This window comes from Saimiri boliviensis, chromosome 3, assembly GCF_048565385.1.
Source record: "Saimiri boliviensis isolate mSaiBol1 chromosome 3, mSaiBol1.pri, whole genome shotgun sequence".
In the NCBI taxonomy this organism is placed as follows: Eukaryota; Metazoa; Chordata; class Mammalia; order Primates; family Cebidae; genus Saimiri; species Saimiri boliviensis.
The window spans coordinates 72,535,393-72,551,374 of NC_133451.1; the positions used below are offsets into that span (position 1 = coordinate 72,535,393).

The 15,982-nt window shown below is 36.6% G+C and overlaps 1 protein-coding gene across 1 annotated transcript; it reads right to left on the minus strand.

Moving 5' to 3' along the window:
• Positions 1 to 12,316: 12,316 nt before the first annotated feature.
• Positions 12,317 to 13,066, minus strand: NAA11 (N-alpha-acetyltransferase 11, NatA catalytic subunit). The gene has a single exon (XM_003923937.2). The coding sequence runs from the start codon at positions 13,004 to 13,006 to the stop codon at positions 12,317 to 12,319; it is 690 nt and encodes a 229-aa protein (XP_003923986.1). The 5' UTR covers positions 13,007 to 13,066.
• Positions 13,067 to 15,982: the final 2,916 nt, after the last annotated feature.

The following is a 15,982-nucleotide window of genomic DNA, read 5'->3' on the forward strand; positions in this document are numbered from 1 at the left end:
TATGTATGACTGCTTAGATCATAGAGAGTAAAAGATAACTTTTATTGCGTCATCTTTTCTTTTTAAATGAATGTACAGAAAGTTGGCTTGCTATATTTACAGAAATTCACCTTCTTCATATTTTATTTCTTAAAATACCCACATACATGCATATATTTGTCCTTGCTCACACAGGTATTATTTGATGGTAAGTTCTCTGAAACACTGGTTCTTTTCTAGACCATTAAGAGGAAACAAGAACAAAAAAAATGATCACTGTTACTCTACACCAGTTTAAGTTAAGGGGTAAAAACGTCTAAAAGTAAAAATGTTCACAATAGTATTTGTATTTCTTTTTACAAACTACAATGCAGTTTTTTAACACTACTTTATTACATAATAACTCTGAAGGCATGAAGTTATTTTTATCTCAATTTTGTAAATAAGACAACTGATGCCAGAGGATATCCAAGTTGTAATAAGCCAAACTAGGACCAAAATTTAAGCTGTTGGACTCTGGACTCTGATTTCTCACCCTATTGAATCACCTCTTGTGAAAATCGTTCAACTTGCTAAGAACTGTGTTCTCTAGGTAAGCTTCTATAAAATGCAGCTGAGGTGATGACACTATTCCAAAGGTATCGAATCTATCTTAATTTTGGTTAGGAAAGCAATATATGCATGATTTAAAATGAAAAGAATGTTTTACCCCTGGAACTTCACAAACTAATTCCCATGCCCTAATAAGAAAGCATGGTGTTTAAATAACCCTTCAGGTGCACCTCAAGGAAATGATCTGTATGTTTCTAGATTTCAAAGCAGCATTCATGTCTAGGAAAAAATATTAATATAAAAAAAGACCTTGATAATTCACTTAGTCTGTTTCATTGGATTTTGGCTGGATACTGTGTTCTTAAAAGTTCTAACTCAAGATGGCCATATGGTGATGGGATATGAGGAGTTAATGACATGCGTAGAAGGACATGTGGTTCCAGACATGCTAGGTGTCTGGTTCCTAACAAGACACTGTAGTATTTGCGATTTCTGATCTGGAAACAAATTGGGAAAATTTCATAGTGTGATTTGTGAATGTTCTCATCCTTCATGCTTATGCTGTATGCCACCATTGCCAAGTTGTAGCTATTGTTTGCTTGAAAAGAAAGGAGGAGGAGGAAAGTAGTGACCAAAAAAGCCCTAAAAATAACATACATGATATCACATTTATGTAAAATACATGTGGAACAATGTGTGTCAAATGTTCATTTATGTAATTTTTAAATATTTTTAATTTACAAATTATTTTTAGAAGTTTTAAGTTTACAGAAAGTGAGCTGAGTTCCCTTACACTACCTCACCCTTTCCCACGTTTTATAATAAACAAAAACGTGTTATGTCTGCTCTGAATTATTTGCTTCTTTTGATGAATTAATTGAAATCTGCAGAGTATTACCATGGTAAAGAGCTCCCTTCATATATCTTTATGAAGAATTCAACGCCTTATACAAATCAATGATTTTCAGATGACTGTGTGCAAAACAATCACCTGGAGGCTTGTTAAAAATACGGGACTGATTTGGTAAGTCTGAGCCAGAGACAAAGAAACTGCATTTTTAACATAGCACCCAGGTGATTCTGATGCAATAAGCATATGAACTACACTTTGAGAAACAATGGACTAGAAATTCTTATCCCTAGATGGAAAATCTCTATAAGACCACCTGAACCCATACATAGTTCTGCTGCTCCTTAAAATTAAAAAGAAAAAAGACTCAGTAGTCTTATTCAAATCCTGTTAAGTGTGGTCTGCATGGAAAACAATTTCAGTGTCTGAGCTAATTTATCAACCAATGAACACAATAAATTGAGTGAGAGTTACAAATGCATTTTTTAAAATTCTTATATACCATTCACTTGCCTAGAAGCCAATGAGGTAAAACTGTTATATCAAAGCATCCTAAAAGATACAGTGTTAATTATCAATACATTTTATAAACTATATATATACTTTGTTGTTGTACACATTTTTAACAAACTCTATTTTTATTGAAATTATTAGGCCATCAACCTTATGTGCTACAATCTCAAAGACAAACAGGATTTATGTAAATGAATATACATAAATGTATTTAAGAACGGGAATCTGAATTATTTAGGGTCTAATACATTATAAAATATCCTAATGGCCAGTCACACGTGTTTTGGACCCCAGTCCAAGGGTTGGAGATAAGCTTTAAGACCCTTACTAGTCAAAGTGTGGTTCCCAGACCAACAACACAAGAAATGTAGGAACTAGTTAGAAATGCAGATACTCAGGCCTCACCAGATACAGTGGGGGAAAAACTGCATTTTTAACATAATACTCAAATGATTTAGCTGCACATAAAAAATAAAACTTTCTTTCCAGTGTTTCAGTCCTGATTCTTTCCAAATTTTCCTGGCTCTGGACTAATTTCCAGTACTATTCCCCATTTCTCCCTATATCCACACACCCCATTATTTTTGTTTCAGATGGTCAGCTCTTGTATCTTGCTCTTATCTCCAAAAGGGAAACCACACAGACTCTAGAAGTTCACAGGCTTCGTTCACAAGATTTCCTCTTTTAACCAAAGGAAACTTAGCATCCTTATGAATATCTTTAAACGATCTGCTAGCAGACCTGAGAGCACATCCAGTAGTTTATTTAAAGCTGCAATTGAACAAAAGGAGTGTAGATTATAGCTAATACAAAGGTATTCATCATTAACTGGCCTCCCTCCTTGCTTGAAAGCCTAGCTTTGGTCTCTCTAGGACTATGCTTAAGTAAAAAGCAATGAGTCTATTCAGAATAATAAAAAAATAATTTTTCCTGTGTAAAAAGAACAATGCTACTACAAAAAAAAATTGGACCACAGATTCCCACAATTTGTGTTTCAAAAAGCCACTGCTGCTACTACATCACCACTGCTATCCTGGAACCATTATGAACACGTTAATCTATGCCTAAAACAATATTAGTATTACTGTTTATTTTATTTTCATTACCTAAACAGAATAGCCCAAACCAGTTAGGCTCCTATAATTCTGCTTTCTCCTGGTATGACACTGGGAAAGAAGATATAATAACAAAGAAATGCAGCCAATTGTTTTAGTAAATAACACTGCAGAAGTCATATATAATTCTCATTTTCCAATTGCCTCAACTCCTAACATCAAGTTACTGGAGACAGCAAGTCAATGTGCCTGGTGCTGGAGAAAAATCATTCAGGTAAGCTGAGGCTATTCCTTCTGTTTCTCCATCTGTTAAGCTGTTAACATTAAGACATATTGACAAAAGCTCAAGGAAAACATGGAATATTTCATCAGTAAGATTATGCTGCCCTGGAGACAGATGTTAGAAAGCTGTAATATTTAAAAATAAAGAGATAAACACATGGTTGAAAGGAAAGAATAAAATAATTTAGCATTGAGAGAGAAAATTAAAAAGAAAAAGATAGAAAGATAGATTGTATCATACTGTATTGGCACAAGAAATGCCAAATCCTTTTATGTAGGGAAAACCTTTTTCTGCCTCAGGCAATCATTTACCATTAGGTAGACATTCTTAGAGTGCACTGGAGTAGATCTGTAAGAAGTGCTTAGCAGGGCTGATTATGATTACACAGTAAAGACTTATCTCTTGTCATCAGATAGTTGGCTTTGACTTAAATCCATATGCACTAGTTTTTATAAAAATTTAAACATGAAAAATGTTATGTACTTTGGTAATTCACATTCAGTGAACATGAAAACATTAAGTAATGATAACTCTGGATTTATCTGGTGACTTTCACTGCAGAGGTCAAAGTACTTTGTCTTCACTTATTTTTACTAGAGAAAAATAAAAAAAGATTATAATTGTAGCTTATATAAATATTTACAATTGACATACAGCAGCGACATATTAAGCAAACACATTTTTAAAACAGCAGATTCTGCATTTTGGCTAAAATTTTTAACACATTTATAAATAAAATGCAAAGAATAGCAACAGGAAAGTAGAAGGAACTTTGGCTTTGAATTCAAACAGAACTGGGTTCAGATCCTGGATATGTAATTCACTTCTCTGAGCTTCAGTTTCTTCATCTGTAAAACAGGGATAATAATACCTATTTTACAGGGTTACTGAAAGGATTAAACATATTACTAATGAAGACCCTGGCATTGTGTATGAACACTGCAGGTACTCAATAAATGGCAGGTGACATCATCACAGAAAACTAACGCAAACAAGCACATTAGTGATTCCCATTTAATTAACATTTGTCCTTTTCTTAAAATCTCCAAGTTCTGATTGCACAGCAGAAGCCCCTAACTTAACACCTTTTCCCACTGGAAAGGTGATGCCCTTTTCCTAAAAAAAAAAAAAAAAACAACGGTGGCAGAATAGTACAAAGGAGGAGTTTCCAGAGAAAGGAAAAGGAAACATACTTCTTCCAGGAAAGAGGAACGAGGGGGCATGAGGTCTAACTCCACGGTCCTGACTACCTCCTCAAGGATGGAAACCCAGGTAAATAATGGCAAAAACTGAAAGCTGGAAAGTTTTAAGAGTTTGCCTTGCTTCCTGTTCAACATTCTAAAAGGAGAAAACCTCGCAGGATAACCACATCCAACACAGGACTACTACAAACAGAATAAAACGGCAGCGTGGTATGAGTAGGCCAAGAAAGTTTCTATAATGGCAGGTCTCAAACTTCCTCGGCTCTTGTGCAGCAGCTCTTGTGTCCAGATATTCCTTCACGATCCCAGCAGGGTATGTGAAAGGTGATTGTTTAGAGTTGAGTGAGAAGCCATTCTGGTCCCTGTGAGATGATCCCCACAGTAGATGCTGCAGAGCAGACAGACTAAGCCAGGGTGCACAGGGTAGCTGTGGCTGAGACATGAGGACCTGCAATGCTGATGAAAAGCGAGAAGAAAACAAATGAGCAAGGGAAAGCTATAAGCTCTGACAGCTCTGAAAGAATACTGATTTAGTTAATGATAGACAGAAGTAGCAGATAAAGAAATCCAGTAACTAGTTTGGACTAGATATATCTCCATGGAAGTCAGTGAGAATTCAGATGACTGTACAAAGACCACACACAGATCTGGGGCTCTCTCCCCTCCCTGCCATAAAAACACATGAACCTTTCCTGACATCTAAAAGACATTTCTGACAGGAGAAAGGGGCAGAAAAAACACCGAAAAACTGGGATTTACCCCCAAAGAACCTATTTTAAAACTACAGAAACTTGAGATTATTTTACTTGTCATCTTTAAATTCTATCCCATCCTACTCCACCCAGAAGAAAATTAATTCCAATTCTAAAGAAATAAAAGGCCTTTTCAGCTCTTCATAAGTTAGATGCAATGTGTTCAACTCTGTAAGTCATATTTTCTTTCTGTGAGAACTGGACAGGAAACCAAAATATCCATTATGCTTCTTTATTCACAAATTAAAGTGCCCTAATTACATCAGGTAAAAGGAAGTAGTATCATACATACATTATTTTCCTCTCCTTTACAAAAAAATTACTACATGGGCAATTTGAGAGGTCCATTAATTCATCCATTCAATAAATATTTACTGAGTACCTTCATATCTATCATATGCACACAAAAGCAAATAAGATTGAGGTTGGCTATTATGCAAAGAGCAGTTAAAAAGCATTTTTGTATAAAATCATTATTATAGAAAAGTCTGTTGCCAAAATAACAAGTGAAGCAAGTTGCAAGAAGTAATATTATGTAAAATATTATTTTTTGAAGTATATTTGCTATAACAAAAGAGATATAAGATGTGGAGGAATAGGTTAGAAAGACTACCTTCACTGCCTTTTTCAATTTGTTAATATAGGCATGCAAAAGAAGTTATATAAAAACTAACGTTATATAGCTGTTTTAGTTATCTCAGTACATACTGCTTGAAAATTTAAAGAAATTAAACTGACAAAGTCAAGTAACATTGTAATAAAGGTTCTAGGTTAGTCTATTGGTTAAGAGCATAGATATTTTTCATAAATATTCCTTTTAAAATATGAGTATTACAGCCCTTTTTTTTTTCTTTTCTTTTTTTTTTTTTTTTTTTTTGATACAGGGTCTTGCTCTATCACCCAGCCTGGAGCACAGCAGTACAATTATGGCTCACAGGAGCCTCAAACTCCTGGGCACAAGTGATCCTACAGCCTCAGCCTCCTGAGTAGGACTATAAGCACACACCAGCATATACCACCACTTTAGCTAATTTTTTTTTTTTTTTTTTTTTTTTTTTTTTAAAGTTTTCGTAGAGACCAGATCTTGCTATGTTTCCCAGGCTAATCTTGAACTCCTTGTCTCATGCAATGCTCCCACCTTGGCCTCCCAAAGTTCTGGGATTACAGGAATGAGCCATTGTGCCCAGTCTAAGCCCTTAATTTCTTAGCTTATTAAGCTCAAATTTTTACACTATCAGATTTTCCATAAAGGTGGGCTATGGAAGCCTGAAAAAGATGTGCTAATTGTCAATATGTTGTTATAAACATGAAACAGTATTATGGCTTTACTTTTTTTAAAATCCTATAATTTTCTGAAGATATTTATCGAAATGGCATTGTAAAATATTTTCAGACAGGCTTTTACACTGGCTCTTTGAATCACTGCCCATTGAAAGAAATTTAAATATTCTATTGCACCACAAAGCTCCTTAGATTTTACATACAAAAGCATAGAGAGAGTACAAAATTTAGGAAAAACCTCTGCTTTTATCAGTTACTTCTGACAAAGTTGGTATTTCAGTCATGCTGCATGTACATCATACACTGATTGAAAGGTGACATTGTTAGAGATTACAAATAATTCAATAAATGGCATCTATCTGATTAGTATTGCAAAACAATATTTTATCTCTTCCCAACCCCCTCTTTATCGTCATAGAGTGCAGTTGCATTTGAAATCTATGGTTTCTGGCATATCTGGGGTAAGGTTATACTAGGAATTTACCAGACCTGTCAGTCTGTAAGTTTCTTCCATATTTCATTATATCATTCCAGTTATAATTAGTTGTCTGGTAAAATTAAGAACAGTCTATTTCAGTGAATGCTCATGTGAACACTTAACAACTTTTTGTTAGAATGACAGCTTTAGCAACACAAAGAATAAACCAGAAAGGAAGAGTCCCTGAAGTAACCTTACTTAACTCAACGCTGCCAGCTCAACTGAAAATGCTAAGATTTTGCATTTTTTTCATTTTTGTTATTAATCATCAAGCACATATTTCTTGTCAGGAGATAAGCGGCAGTTTGATGACATTCCTGCCTCAACCAGCATGTTTTGAACTGACCTGTCTTCATTGCTATGGCTTCCTAGAAACTTTACCATTGACGAGCAATGATTCAGCTGAATGCTTTGACATTCAGCTTGTCAGTTAAAGCTATTTTAACCATTAAGATGCATTTCCCTTCCAAGATTGCAAACTGTTGCTGCTCATACACAACATTCTATAATTTGATTACTGTAGAGAAGAAAAGAATCTGAAGGGTTACTATTACTATCAATTATATTAAGAGCTAAAATTTACGGAATATTTTACTGTGTGTGAGGAGTTGTACTTAGTAATTTACATAGATTGGCTCATTTAATCCTCTCAATCATGGGGTCAGACCACCTGAGTCTGCATTCCTGTTCTCCACTTACTATTGATATAACATGCAGCCCTCGTGTGATATGATTTCCTCATCCACAAAATGGAGTAACAGTACCTAGCTCACAGGATTATCATGAAGATTAAATGAAACACATCATTAACAGTGCTTAGAATAATACCTGCAACACAGTGCATTTTCATAGTGTTAAAGTAATTTTTATTACCATTTTTTTAGATGAAATCGACCAGTTCTTCACCGACTGTCCTTCTCGGAATCACTTCTAACTATGTCTCTGTTCCCAAACCCAGAAGTACAGATAACGGAAAATGGAAAATAATTTTCAGGACATTTTTTCTGTAGACATTTGAACTCCAGCTCCACAGGAGGGAGCACAATTGTGGAAGTATAATACTTTCACAGTATGAGCCTTTTAAATGTTTTTCCTGTTGTTTCTTTCTTCACTGTAGCCTTTCTCTATTCAAGGAGCTAGACCTATGTGCTGATGAATCCCTATTAAATGGGTTGGAAGTGAAGATTTAGACAGTTTGGGGGACTTCAGAGGAGAGAGGTCATTTCTTCCAGGTATTAATGAGTGGCATAATGGCAGCAAGATACCAGAATCCCATAGTTTTCTCACGCCCAAGTTTGTAAAAGAGCGTAAGAAATATATATCAGGTGTTTATGTAGACAACTTCAGCAGCCTAACAGAGTTTCCTGGGCGATGTCATAGAGTGAGAGCAGCTGCATGATCCCATGGAAGCTAAACTTCTCATAGTTCAGAGCAGCACTAGGACGTTTCCTATTGCGGCAGAAACTATGCTGTGTTGTTACTGAACTCCTTCCTTTCTTTTCTGAGCACAAAGCTAAACTGAATATTCTACCCTCCCGTGTTGTTAGTTGGGTAAGTGAGACTGATTTTTAAAACCTTTATGAACCACTATATATGTTCTCTTCTCTCATCTGCTAGTTAACATATATGAACCAGTTGAAGGACATATGAGTCTGGAAAATGACAAGACTCATTTAATTAGGAGTTATTAACCTGGGATATATTTAATAAAATGTAGAACCATGAGTTTGGATTTGGAACAAAAACAATTCTGTATTTTCATCAATCTCTAACTGAAATCTGGCAATTCTTTCCATTTTAAATGTAGGAATTAATGTGCAGTAGTATTAATAATACTTGGAACTTTGTAACCAGTAAAAATCATAAGTATTTTCATATCACATAGATACTTAAGTTATCTTGAATATCATTTATACTCAAATTTACTTTGAAATAATAGTAATTATTAGGCCCACTGCTATATGCTAACAAAAAGCACATATATTATTAAAACAAAAATATTTTTAAAATATTCAATAACTGTATATCAATGAAATTGTTTTTCTTCGTAATCTAGTATAACTTTTACATATTTTAAAAACATTTTTCTGCTTCGCCAGATTGTCAACAGGAGCTATAGAAAATTAAGAATCCCTGTTCTAGATGGATCCTTGAATGAATCCATGGAGTAGGGTTATCTTTTCCCCTCCACTCCACATCACCACCACACTGATGACCCACATTGTATATGATGTAAGAAATAAGATTTCACTGGGTTAAGTTACTGAAATTTCGAAGTCAATTTTTAGAGCAGTTAGCCTGTGCAGACTAATACTAACATACCCTTTCTACCAAAATGGCAAGAGTCCTCTGGGTATAAAAGACCCAGAAGTGCATCCTGAGGATCAAAGATTGGATGGGGCCCATTGAAAATGTCTCCGCAGATAACAACTCAGAAAGAGTGAAGCTCAGTCCACGAAACATTTCCTTCAACTCAGAAACAAAGTTCAAATACAGTATCATGAAGAAACAGTTCAATTATTTTTTAATTTGTATACTGAAATTTATAACTGTGACACAACAATGAATTTCCTTATTTATTATTTCTCTTCTTTTACTAGAGTGGCAGTTATTTTCATTTCTCATAGCAGATGTTAAGTGCTTTTGAATTCATCAAAGTTTTGTAGGTATGTTTTTAAAACACATCTATGGTTTTAAAACAACCTCTGATTAGCTCTGTTCTCAGCTAGAGTTTAACACTGAAGAGAAGCAACTAACTACAAATATGAGATCAATACTGTGTAAGTCCTTCTATGGACAATATGAAAGTTGAAATTTTTTTTAAAAAGGCCTATTGATTCAAAGAGTCTTGATAGAGCCCTCCAGAATTTTCAAGATGTCAATTTTTGGGGTGTAAATTTGTCAACAATTTTCAAGACATCAAGTTTTGTTTAATTTCATCTTTGCTTTTAGACTGTTCTGCCACCTTTATTTTAACCTTAGGCTAAATGAATCAGTCATTCTGAAACTTTCAGGTTATTAAAACCTCCTCTGAGGACAGATTCTAACCACCAAAGGCTTACTGTATCTAAATTTCTATAACGTATTGAACTGTAACTGAATGAAAATAAAATGGGGTTAGTGTGCTAATGTTTGGGTTTTGGGATTAAAATGCAAAAACAATATAGTCCATTTATGCTTGAATGCTCTATAATATAAACATCAGTCTGTCCTGATCACTGCTGTATACTCAGCTCAAGCCAAATGCCTGACAAAAAAATATTTTTATGAATGAGTAGACTAATCAAAGAGCATTTATTAAAATTATATACAGAATATGCTATTTATGACTAGACTTTGCCATAAGAAAGTTGCTGTCTTTCACACATCTAAGGGGAAAGTGACTAGATTAAGAAGGTAAAGCTTCTAAACTGCTGGTAGCTCACTGACCCTTGAAATTCCTAAGTTGATACAAATTTCTTTGATGGAAGAAAAACTGTGGGATTATATTACTACAATTAAGTGGCTTCTAACATACCAATCTTTTAAAACTAGTTTGAGGCTGGGCACAGTGGCTCATGCCTGTAATCTCAGCACTTTGGAACGCTGAGGTAGGCGGACCACCTGAGGTCAGGAGTTCAAGACCAGCCTGGCCAATATGGTGAAATCCCGTCTCTACTAAAAGTACAAAATTAACCGGGCATGGTGGCGCATGCCTATAATCCCAGCTACTCAGACGCTGAAGCAGAAGAATTACTTAAACCCAGGAGGCAGAGGTTGCAGTGAGCCAAGGCCGCACCACTGCACTCCAGCCCCAGCGACAAGAGTAAAACTCTGTCTCAAAAAAAAAAAAAAACCAGTTAGTTTTAGTAGTTTCTGAGTATTCGCATATGTATGTACTAGGAAATACAAGAATTATTTTGGCTCTTTAACTTTTCATGTTAATTTTCACATTCGAAAAAGCAAATGGCATAAGGAACCCCCTAAGTACCCATTTCCCAACCCGACAATTACATATTGCCATTCTTATTTCATTTTACCTCTTCCCATCTTTTTCTTCTTTTTTTGCCAGATTATTTTAAAGAAAATCCTAGGCCTCCTATTATTTCAGCTATAATTATTTCTGTATGTATCTCTAACAGATAAGGACTTTCTAAAAATAAACAGTACCATTTAGCTCCTCTAATAAAATTATTAATAATTCCTGAATAGAATACAGTCCCTGTTCAAATTTTGCCTGATTATCTCAAAAATGTCTTATACATAGTTTGTTTGAATCAGTATCTAAACAATGTCCATAACAGTTGAGTTTAGTTAATATAACTGTAAAGTTTAACAGAAAAATGCTTCCTTTTTTTTTTCAATGCCATTTATTTGTTAAAGAAACCAGGTCATTTGTTCTGTAAAAACCTCTCATTCTGGATTTGGCTGTTTGCATCATGGTACAGTTAAGTCCCTCTATTTTCTGTAAAATGGTAGTTAGATCTCATAATTTTCTTTTGAAAAGAATATTTTATAGATGGTACTGTGCACTTCATGTTGTATGAGAAACATATTTGTCTCCATGTTTAGTGATGTTAAGACTAACTACACTGCCGGGCGCGGTAGCTCACGCCTATAATCCCAGCACTTTGGGAGGCCGAGGCGGGTGGATCACAAGGTCAAGAGATCGAGACCATCTTGGTCAGAAAGGTGAAACCCCGTCTCTACTAAAAATACAAAAATTAGCCAGGCATGGTGGTGCACGTCTGTAGTCCCAGCTATTCGGGACGCTGAGGCAGGAGAATTGCTTGAACCCAGGAGGCGGAGGTTGCGGTGAGCCGAGATTGTGCCATTGCACTCCAGCCTGGGTAACAACAGCGAAACACCGTCTCAAAAAAAAAAAAAAAAAAAAAAAAAATACTAACTACACTGACTTCAAGTGTTATCAGTCTGGTCCATGATTACAAAGTGCTCCAACTTTTACCTAATGCTATTAGCCATTGAGACTCTTGGCTGGATCCATTATTTCATCAATAATTACAAAATGATGATATTGTATTTCTATCACTATTATTAACTGGAATTCCATAAGGAAAAACTGCTTTTCATCAACTACGTGGTTATCCTGAAATACAACTCATGCTAGAAAACAGCATAAATGCTTGTTTCTTCATTGAAATTAATCTATTTCCAGCATGAGTTGGTATCCTATTAACTACCGATAGCGAGCAATGAGTCTCCCTCAACTCACTCTACCCGTCTCCTTAAGGTCACCAGGTGGCTTTTACCATAAAACCTAGCAGGGCTAGCATGGAATAAGATAGGACGGAATTGGGGAGGCCAAGGCAAGAGGCAGGGATTTAGGAGTAGGAGGTACTGGGGCAAGGAAGACAAAATACCTAAGCATGCTCTAGGAGGTAGAATCTGAGTTTTCTGAGCTGTCCTGGACTTCGGTGCTCTCCACAGACTCGTTAGGTTCTTTGCAGTCACTGCCACTATCTTCGGTAGCTGGGTTCTTTTGCTGACAGGCCTCTTCAGAACCAGAAAGGGTGCAGCCCTGGGTCTCCTGGTTCTCCCTGGAGCCCAGGACCACACACTCGCCCTTCTTCAGCTCCATTTGTCGTCTCAGCTCACCTGCCATCTGCGAGAGATCCCGCTTCATAGCATAAGCATCTTCCCCATCTGCATAGTATTTAGGTTCCACCTCACTAACCTGAAAGTTGAGGGTGTTAGAATAGAGGTGCAAGGCTGCCCGGTTACTCTTCCTGACATGCAGAGACACGTAGTTGGCGTTAAAGTTCTCTATCATGGCCCCGGAGGCCTGGTCCATCAGCTTCTGGGCCAGGCCGAGGCGCCGGTGTGAACGCTTCACGGCCAGGGAGGTGATGTGGCCATGCGGGACATCCTCTGGGTCCTCCTCCATTTTGGCCAGGACATAGCCCACAATCTTCCCGTCCTCATCCTCAGCGATGTAAGAAAGCTGGGGCCAGGAAAGGCCGTGATATAAATAGTACTTCATCTGGTAGTTCTCAGGAAGGCAAAGGAGGTTGCAGTGCTGCACGTTCATCAGGTCGTCTGGCCGAGCGTTGCGGATGTTCATAATGGCGGCGGGTAGGGGGCCAGCTGGACCGCAGTGAACTCAGAAAAAGCTGTCGCTGACCTCGAGGGACACTGCTTGGCTCAGGGACAGAATCCGGGGGACCGATGCCGCCTGGCTGGATGGTGTGGAGGCCAGACGGCTGGAAGGCGGAACGAGTAGGAGACGGAGAAGACGGTGCTAAGCTGCAGCTTCTGGAAGTGCGTCACGGATCCCCGCCAATGAGGTTTCGCTTCATTGTGTGTTGTGCGTGCGCAGGGGGTTGGGGGTGGGCAGCGCGTCTATTGTGATCTCCTTGGTTTCAAGTAAAGTGATCCATTGCAGTTATTGTTTTTATTTGTTTCAGTTTTAAAGTTTTGATGTGGGTACATCTGAATAAATTTTCACAAACTGGATAAACCCATATAACAAGAACTTAAAGGAAATAAAAAAAGAACGTTACATCCCAGAACCCCCCTCCTGCCCCCTTCTAGTACCTACTTCCAACATCCAAAGAATAATGATTACCTAGACTTCTAAGAGACTTTATGTAAATGGAATCATAGTGCATGCATTCTTTTTGTGTCAGGGTTTTTCACTGGCTCTTTGTAAGTTTCAGCTACCTCATGTACAGCTGAGGGTTCTTCATATTCTTCCTTGTTTGATGTTGCCTAAATAAGTCAGAATTTCTTCATCAATTCCACTGTTACTGGCCATTTTGTAATTTCCGGTTTGGGAATAGTACCCCTAGGGTAGCTGAGCATTCTAGACATGTCTTTAGTTGGAACAAACGCATATTTATCTAGGATTAGAATTACTGGGCCAGTGAATATAATGACGTTCAACTTTAACAAATACTGCCACTTTTTCAAAGTGGTTACTCCACATTCTCAACAATATTTGGTATGTCCCCGTTGTTTTTATTTTAGCCATTCTTTTGTAGGAGTAGAGGTATTACACTCTTCTTTTATTTGCATTGCACTGATGAGCAGTAAAAACTGAGCACTTTCTATGCTTGTTAATCATACTGTGTCCTCTTTTGTAAATGGCTGCTCAGATTTTTTGCTCATTTTTCTACTTGTGCTTCTTTTTCACATTAATTTTTGTGTTTTATCAAAAATATATTCTGGATAGAAGTCCTTTGTCAGATGTATTTATAATGAATATCATCCTTTTCTATTGGTTGATGTTTCCCTTTCTTAATGGTGATTTTAGACACCAAGTATGAATCTTAATATACTTCAATTTGTCCAGTTTTAAAATTTGGTGGTGAATGCTTTTTGTATTCTGTTTAGTAAACCTTTGCCTACTCCATGGTGACTGAGGCATTCTTTTATATTTTCTTCTAAGATCATTTGTTTTACATTTTATATTTAGATCTGCAATTCATTGCTGTTTAGTTTTGCCTATGCTGTAAAGTATTGGTGGAGCTGATACTCTTTTCCTGTGTGGATATGCAATTCATTTAGCACCATTTTTTTTTTCACCATTTAGTGAAAAAAAGAATGATCATCGTTTCTTCACATTACTGCATTGTTACCTTTGTTATAAATCCTAAGTTTTATTTCTAGATGCATTTAAAAATTTTAATGCCATCTTAGCTGTGTGTGGAGGCTTATGCCTGTAATCTCAGCTGCTTGGGAGGCTGAGGCAGGATGATCACTTTAGGCCAGGAGTTTGAGGCTGTAGTGAATTATGATTGCATGACTGCACCCCTGCCTAGATGACAGAACAAGAAGAATAAGTAAACAACTCTATGCCATCTCAATAAAGCAAGATTTGTAATATTTAATAGGGCAAAGAAGTCACATTTTATTAGCACTGCTTGCACGGAATTATCTGTATGTCTTGTACAATCTTTCTTCCCAGTTTCGCAGCAGACCTCAGAACTCAAGTACCAAAATGAATTATGTTGTAATTAGCCAGGTCATGGATACACTGTTATCTAGAATATGTGTGCAGCTTTCTTTCTAATGAGGGTATACAGTCCTTTAATAGAGTAGTCTAGAATCATGTGATCTCTGAAACATAGCTTGAATAGCCACTATTTTTTGTTGTATTTTGACAATTGGCAGTTTCTATTAATATATTTTTAATATTTAACATAAGCATTTTAGCTCCCTGATTTTTTGATAGGCTCTAAAAATTGGAAAAGTTATTCACCGTTATTATTCCCATTCAGAAATTTCTTTCATGTTATGCTTTACACCATGGACAGGGATATGTAATTTGTAGTGATGTAGCTCTAAAATCATTATCCAGAAGAGTTCATTGTGTTGATTCTTCTATAATAGGTTCTTCTTTTAAAACGTATAGACTACCAAAACTTGAGTGCACTGTATTCTTTGACAGGGTTAATTTAAATGCAGCCAGGTCCATTACAGCTGCTATCTTTTTCCACAGAATAGGTGCTGGCTTAATGCCCAAGAGTTGGACAGCATACTTGACTTGTTCCAGAGTAGGCACAGTACCAAAACCAATGGTTAATGAGCATGGTTTTTAATATACAGTAATGTGATCTTTATACATATATAATCACAGAGGGAATATGATGACTACTCCTCTGTCATGGAAGAAGGGTCTACCAATCACAATGACCACAGCAGCTAAGACAAAAAATGCAGCAACTAGTTATATTCTGATAGGCTTGCTTCTTTTTTGACAGAGAAGTTGCCATCATGTATCCTCGGGGTTTGCATATTCATTTCAGCTGCAGTGAAAAGCAGGGATCCAAGACTCAAAATGCTGACACTTAAGGTGGTGTTGGTAGTACGTAGTACTTAATTTGGCCCCTCCTCCTAAGGTCCGGTATAAATGTTCTCTGATGAATCATAATGTACCTCTAATTTCTGGACTATAGATCTAGCATGTCTTGTTAGGTTTTGTATATGGTATGTTTTTATCAAAAGTAAAGGGCATCGGCAGTCTTCGTTAACATTTTGCAAATATTTAGCAAAAAGTCATCTAATACATAAATGTCTTATAAATGAGAGCTCCTCG

Excerpts from the sequence above, each read along its gene's own strand:
- NAA11 (XM_003923937.2), bottom strand. The coding sequence starts at position 13,006 with ATGAACATCCGCAACGCTCGGCCAGACGACCTGATGAACGTGCAGCAC.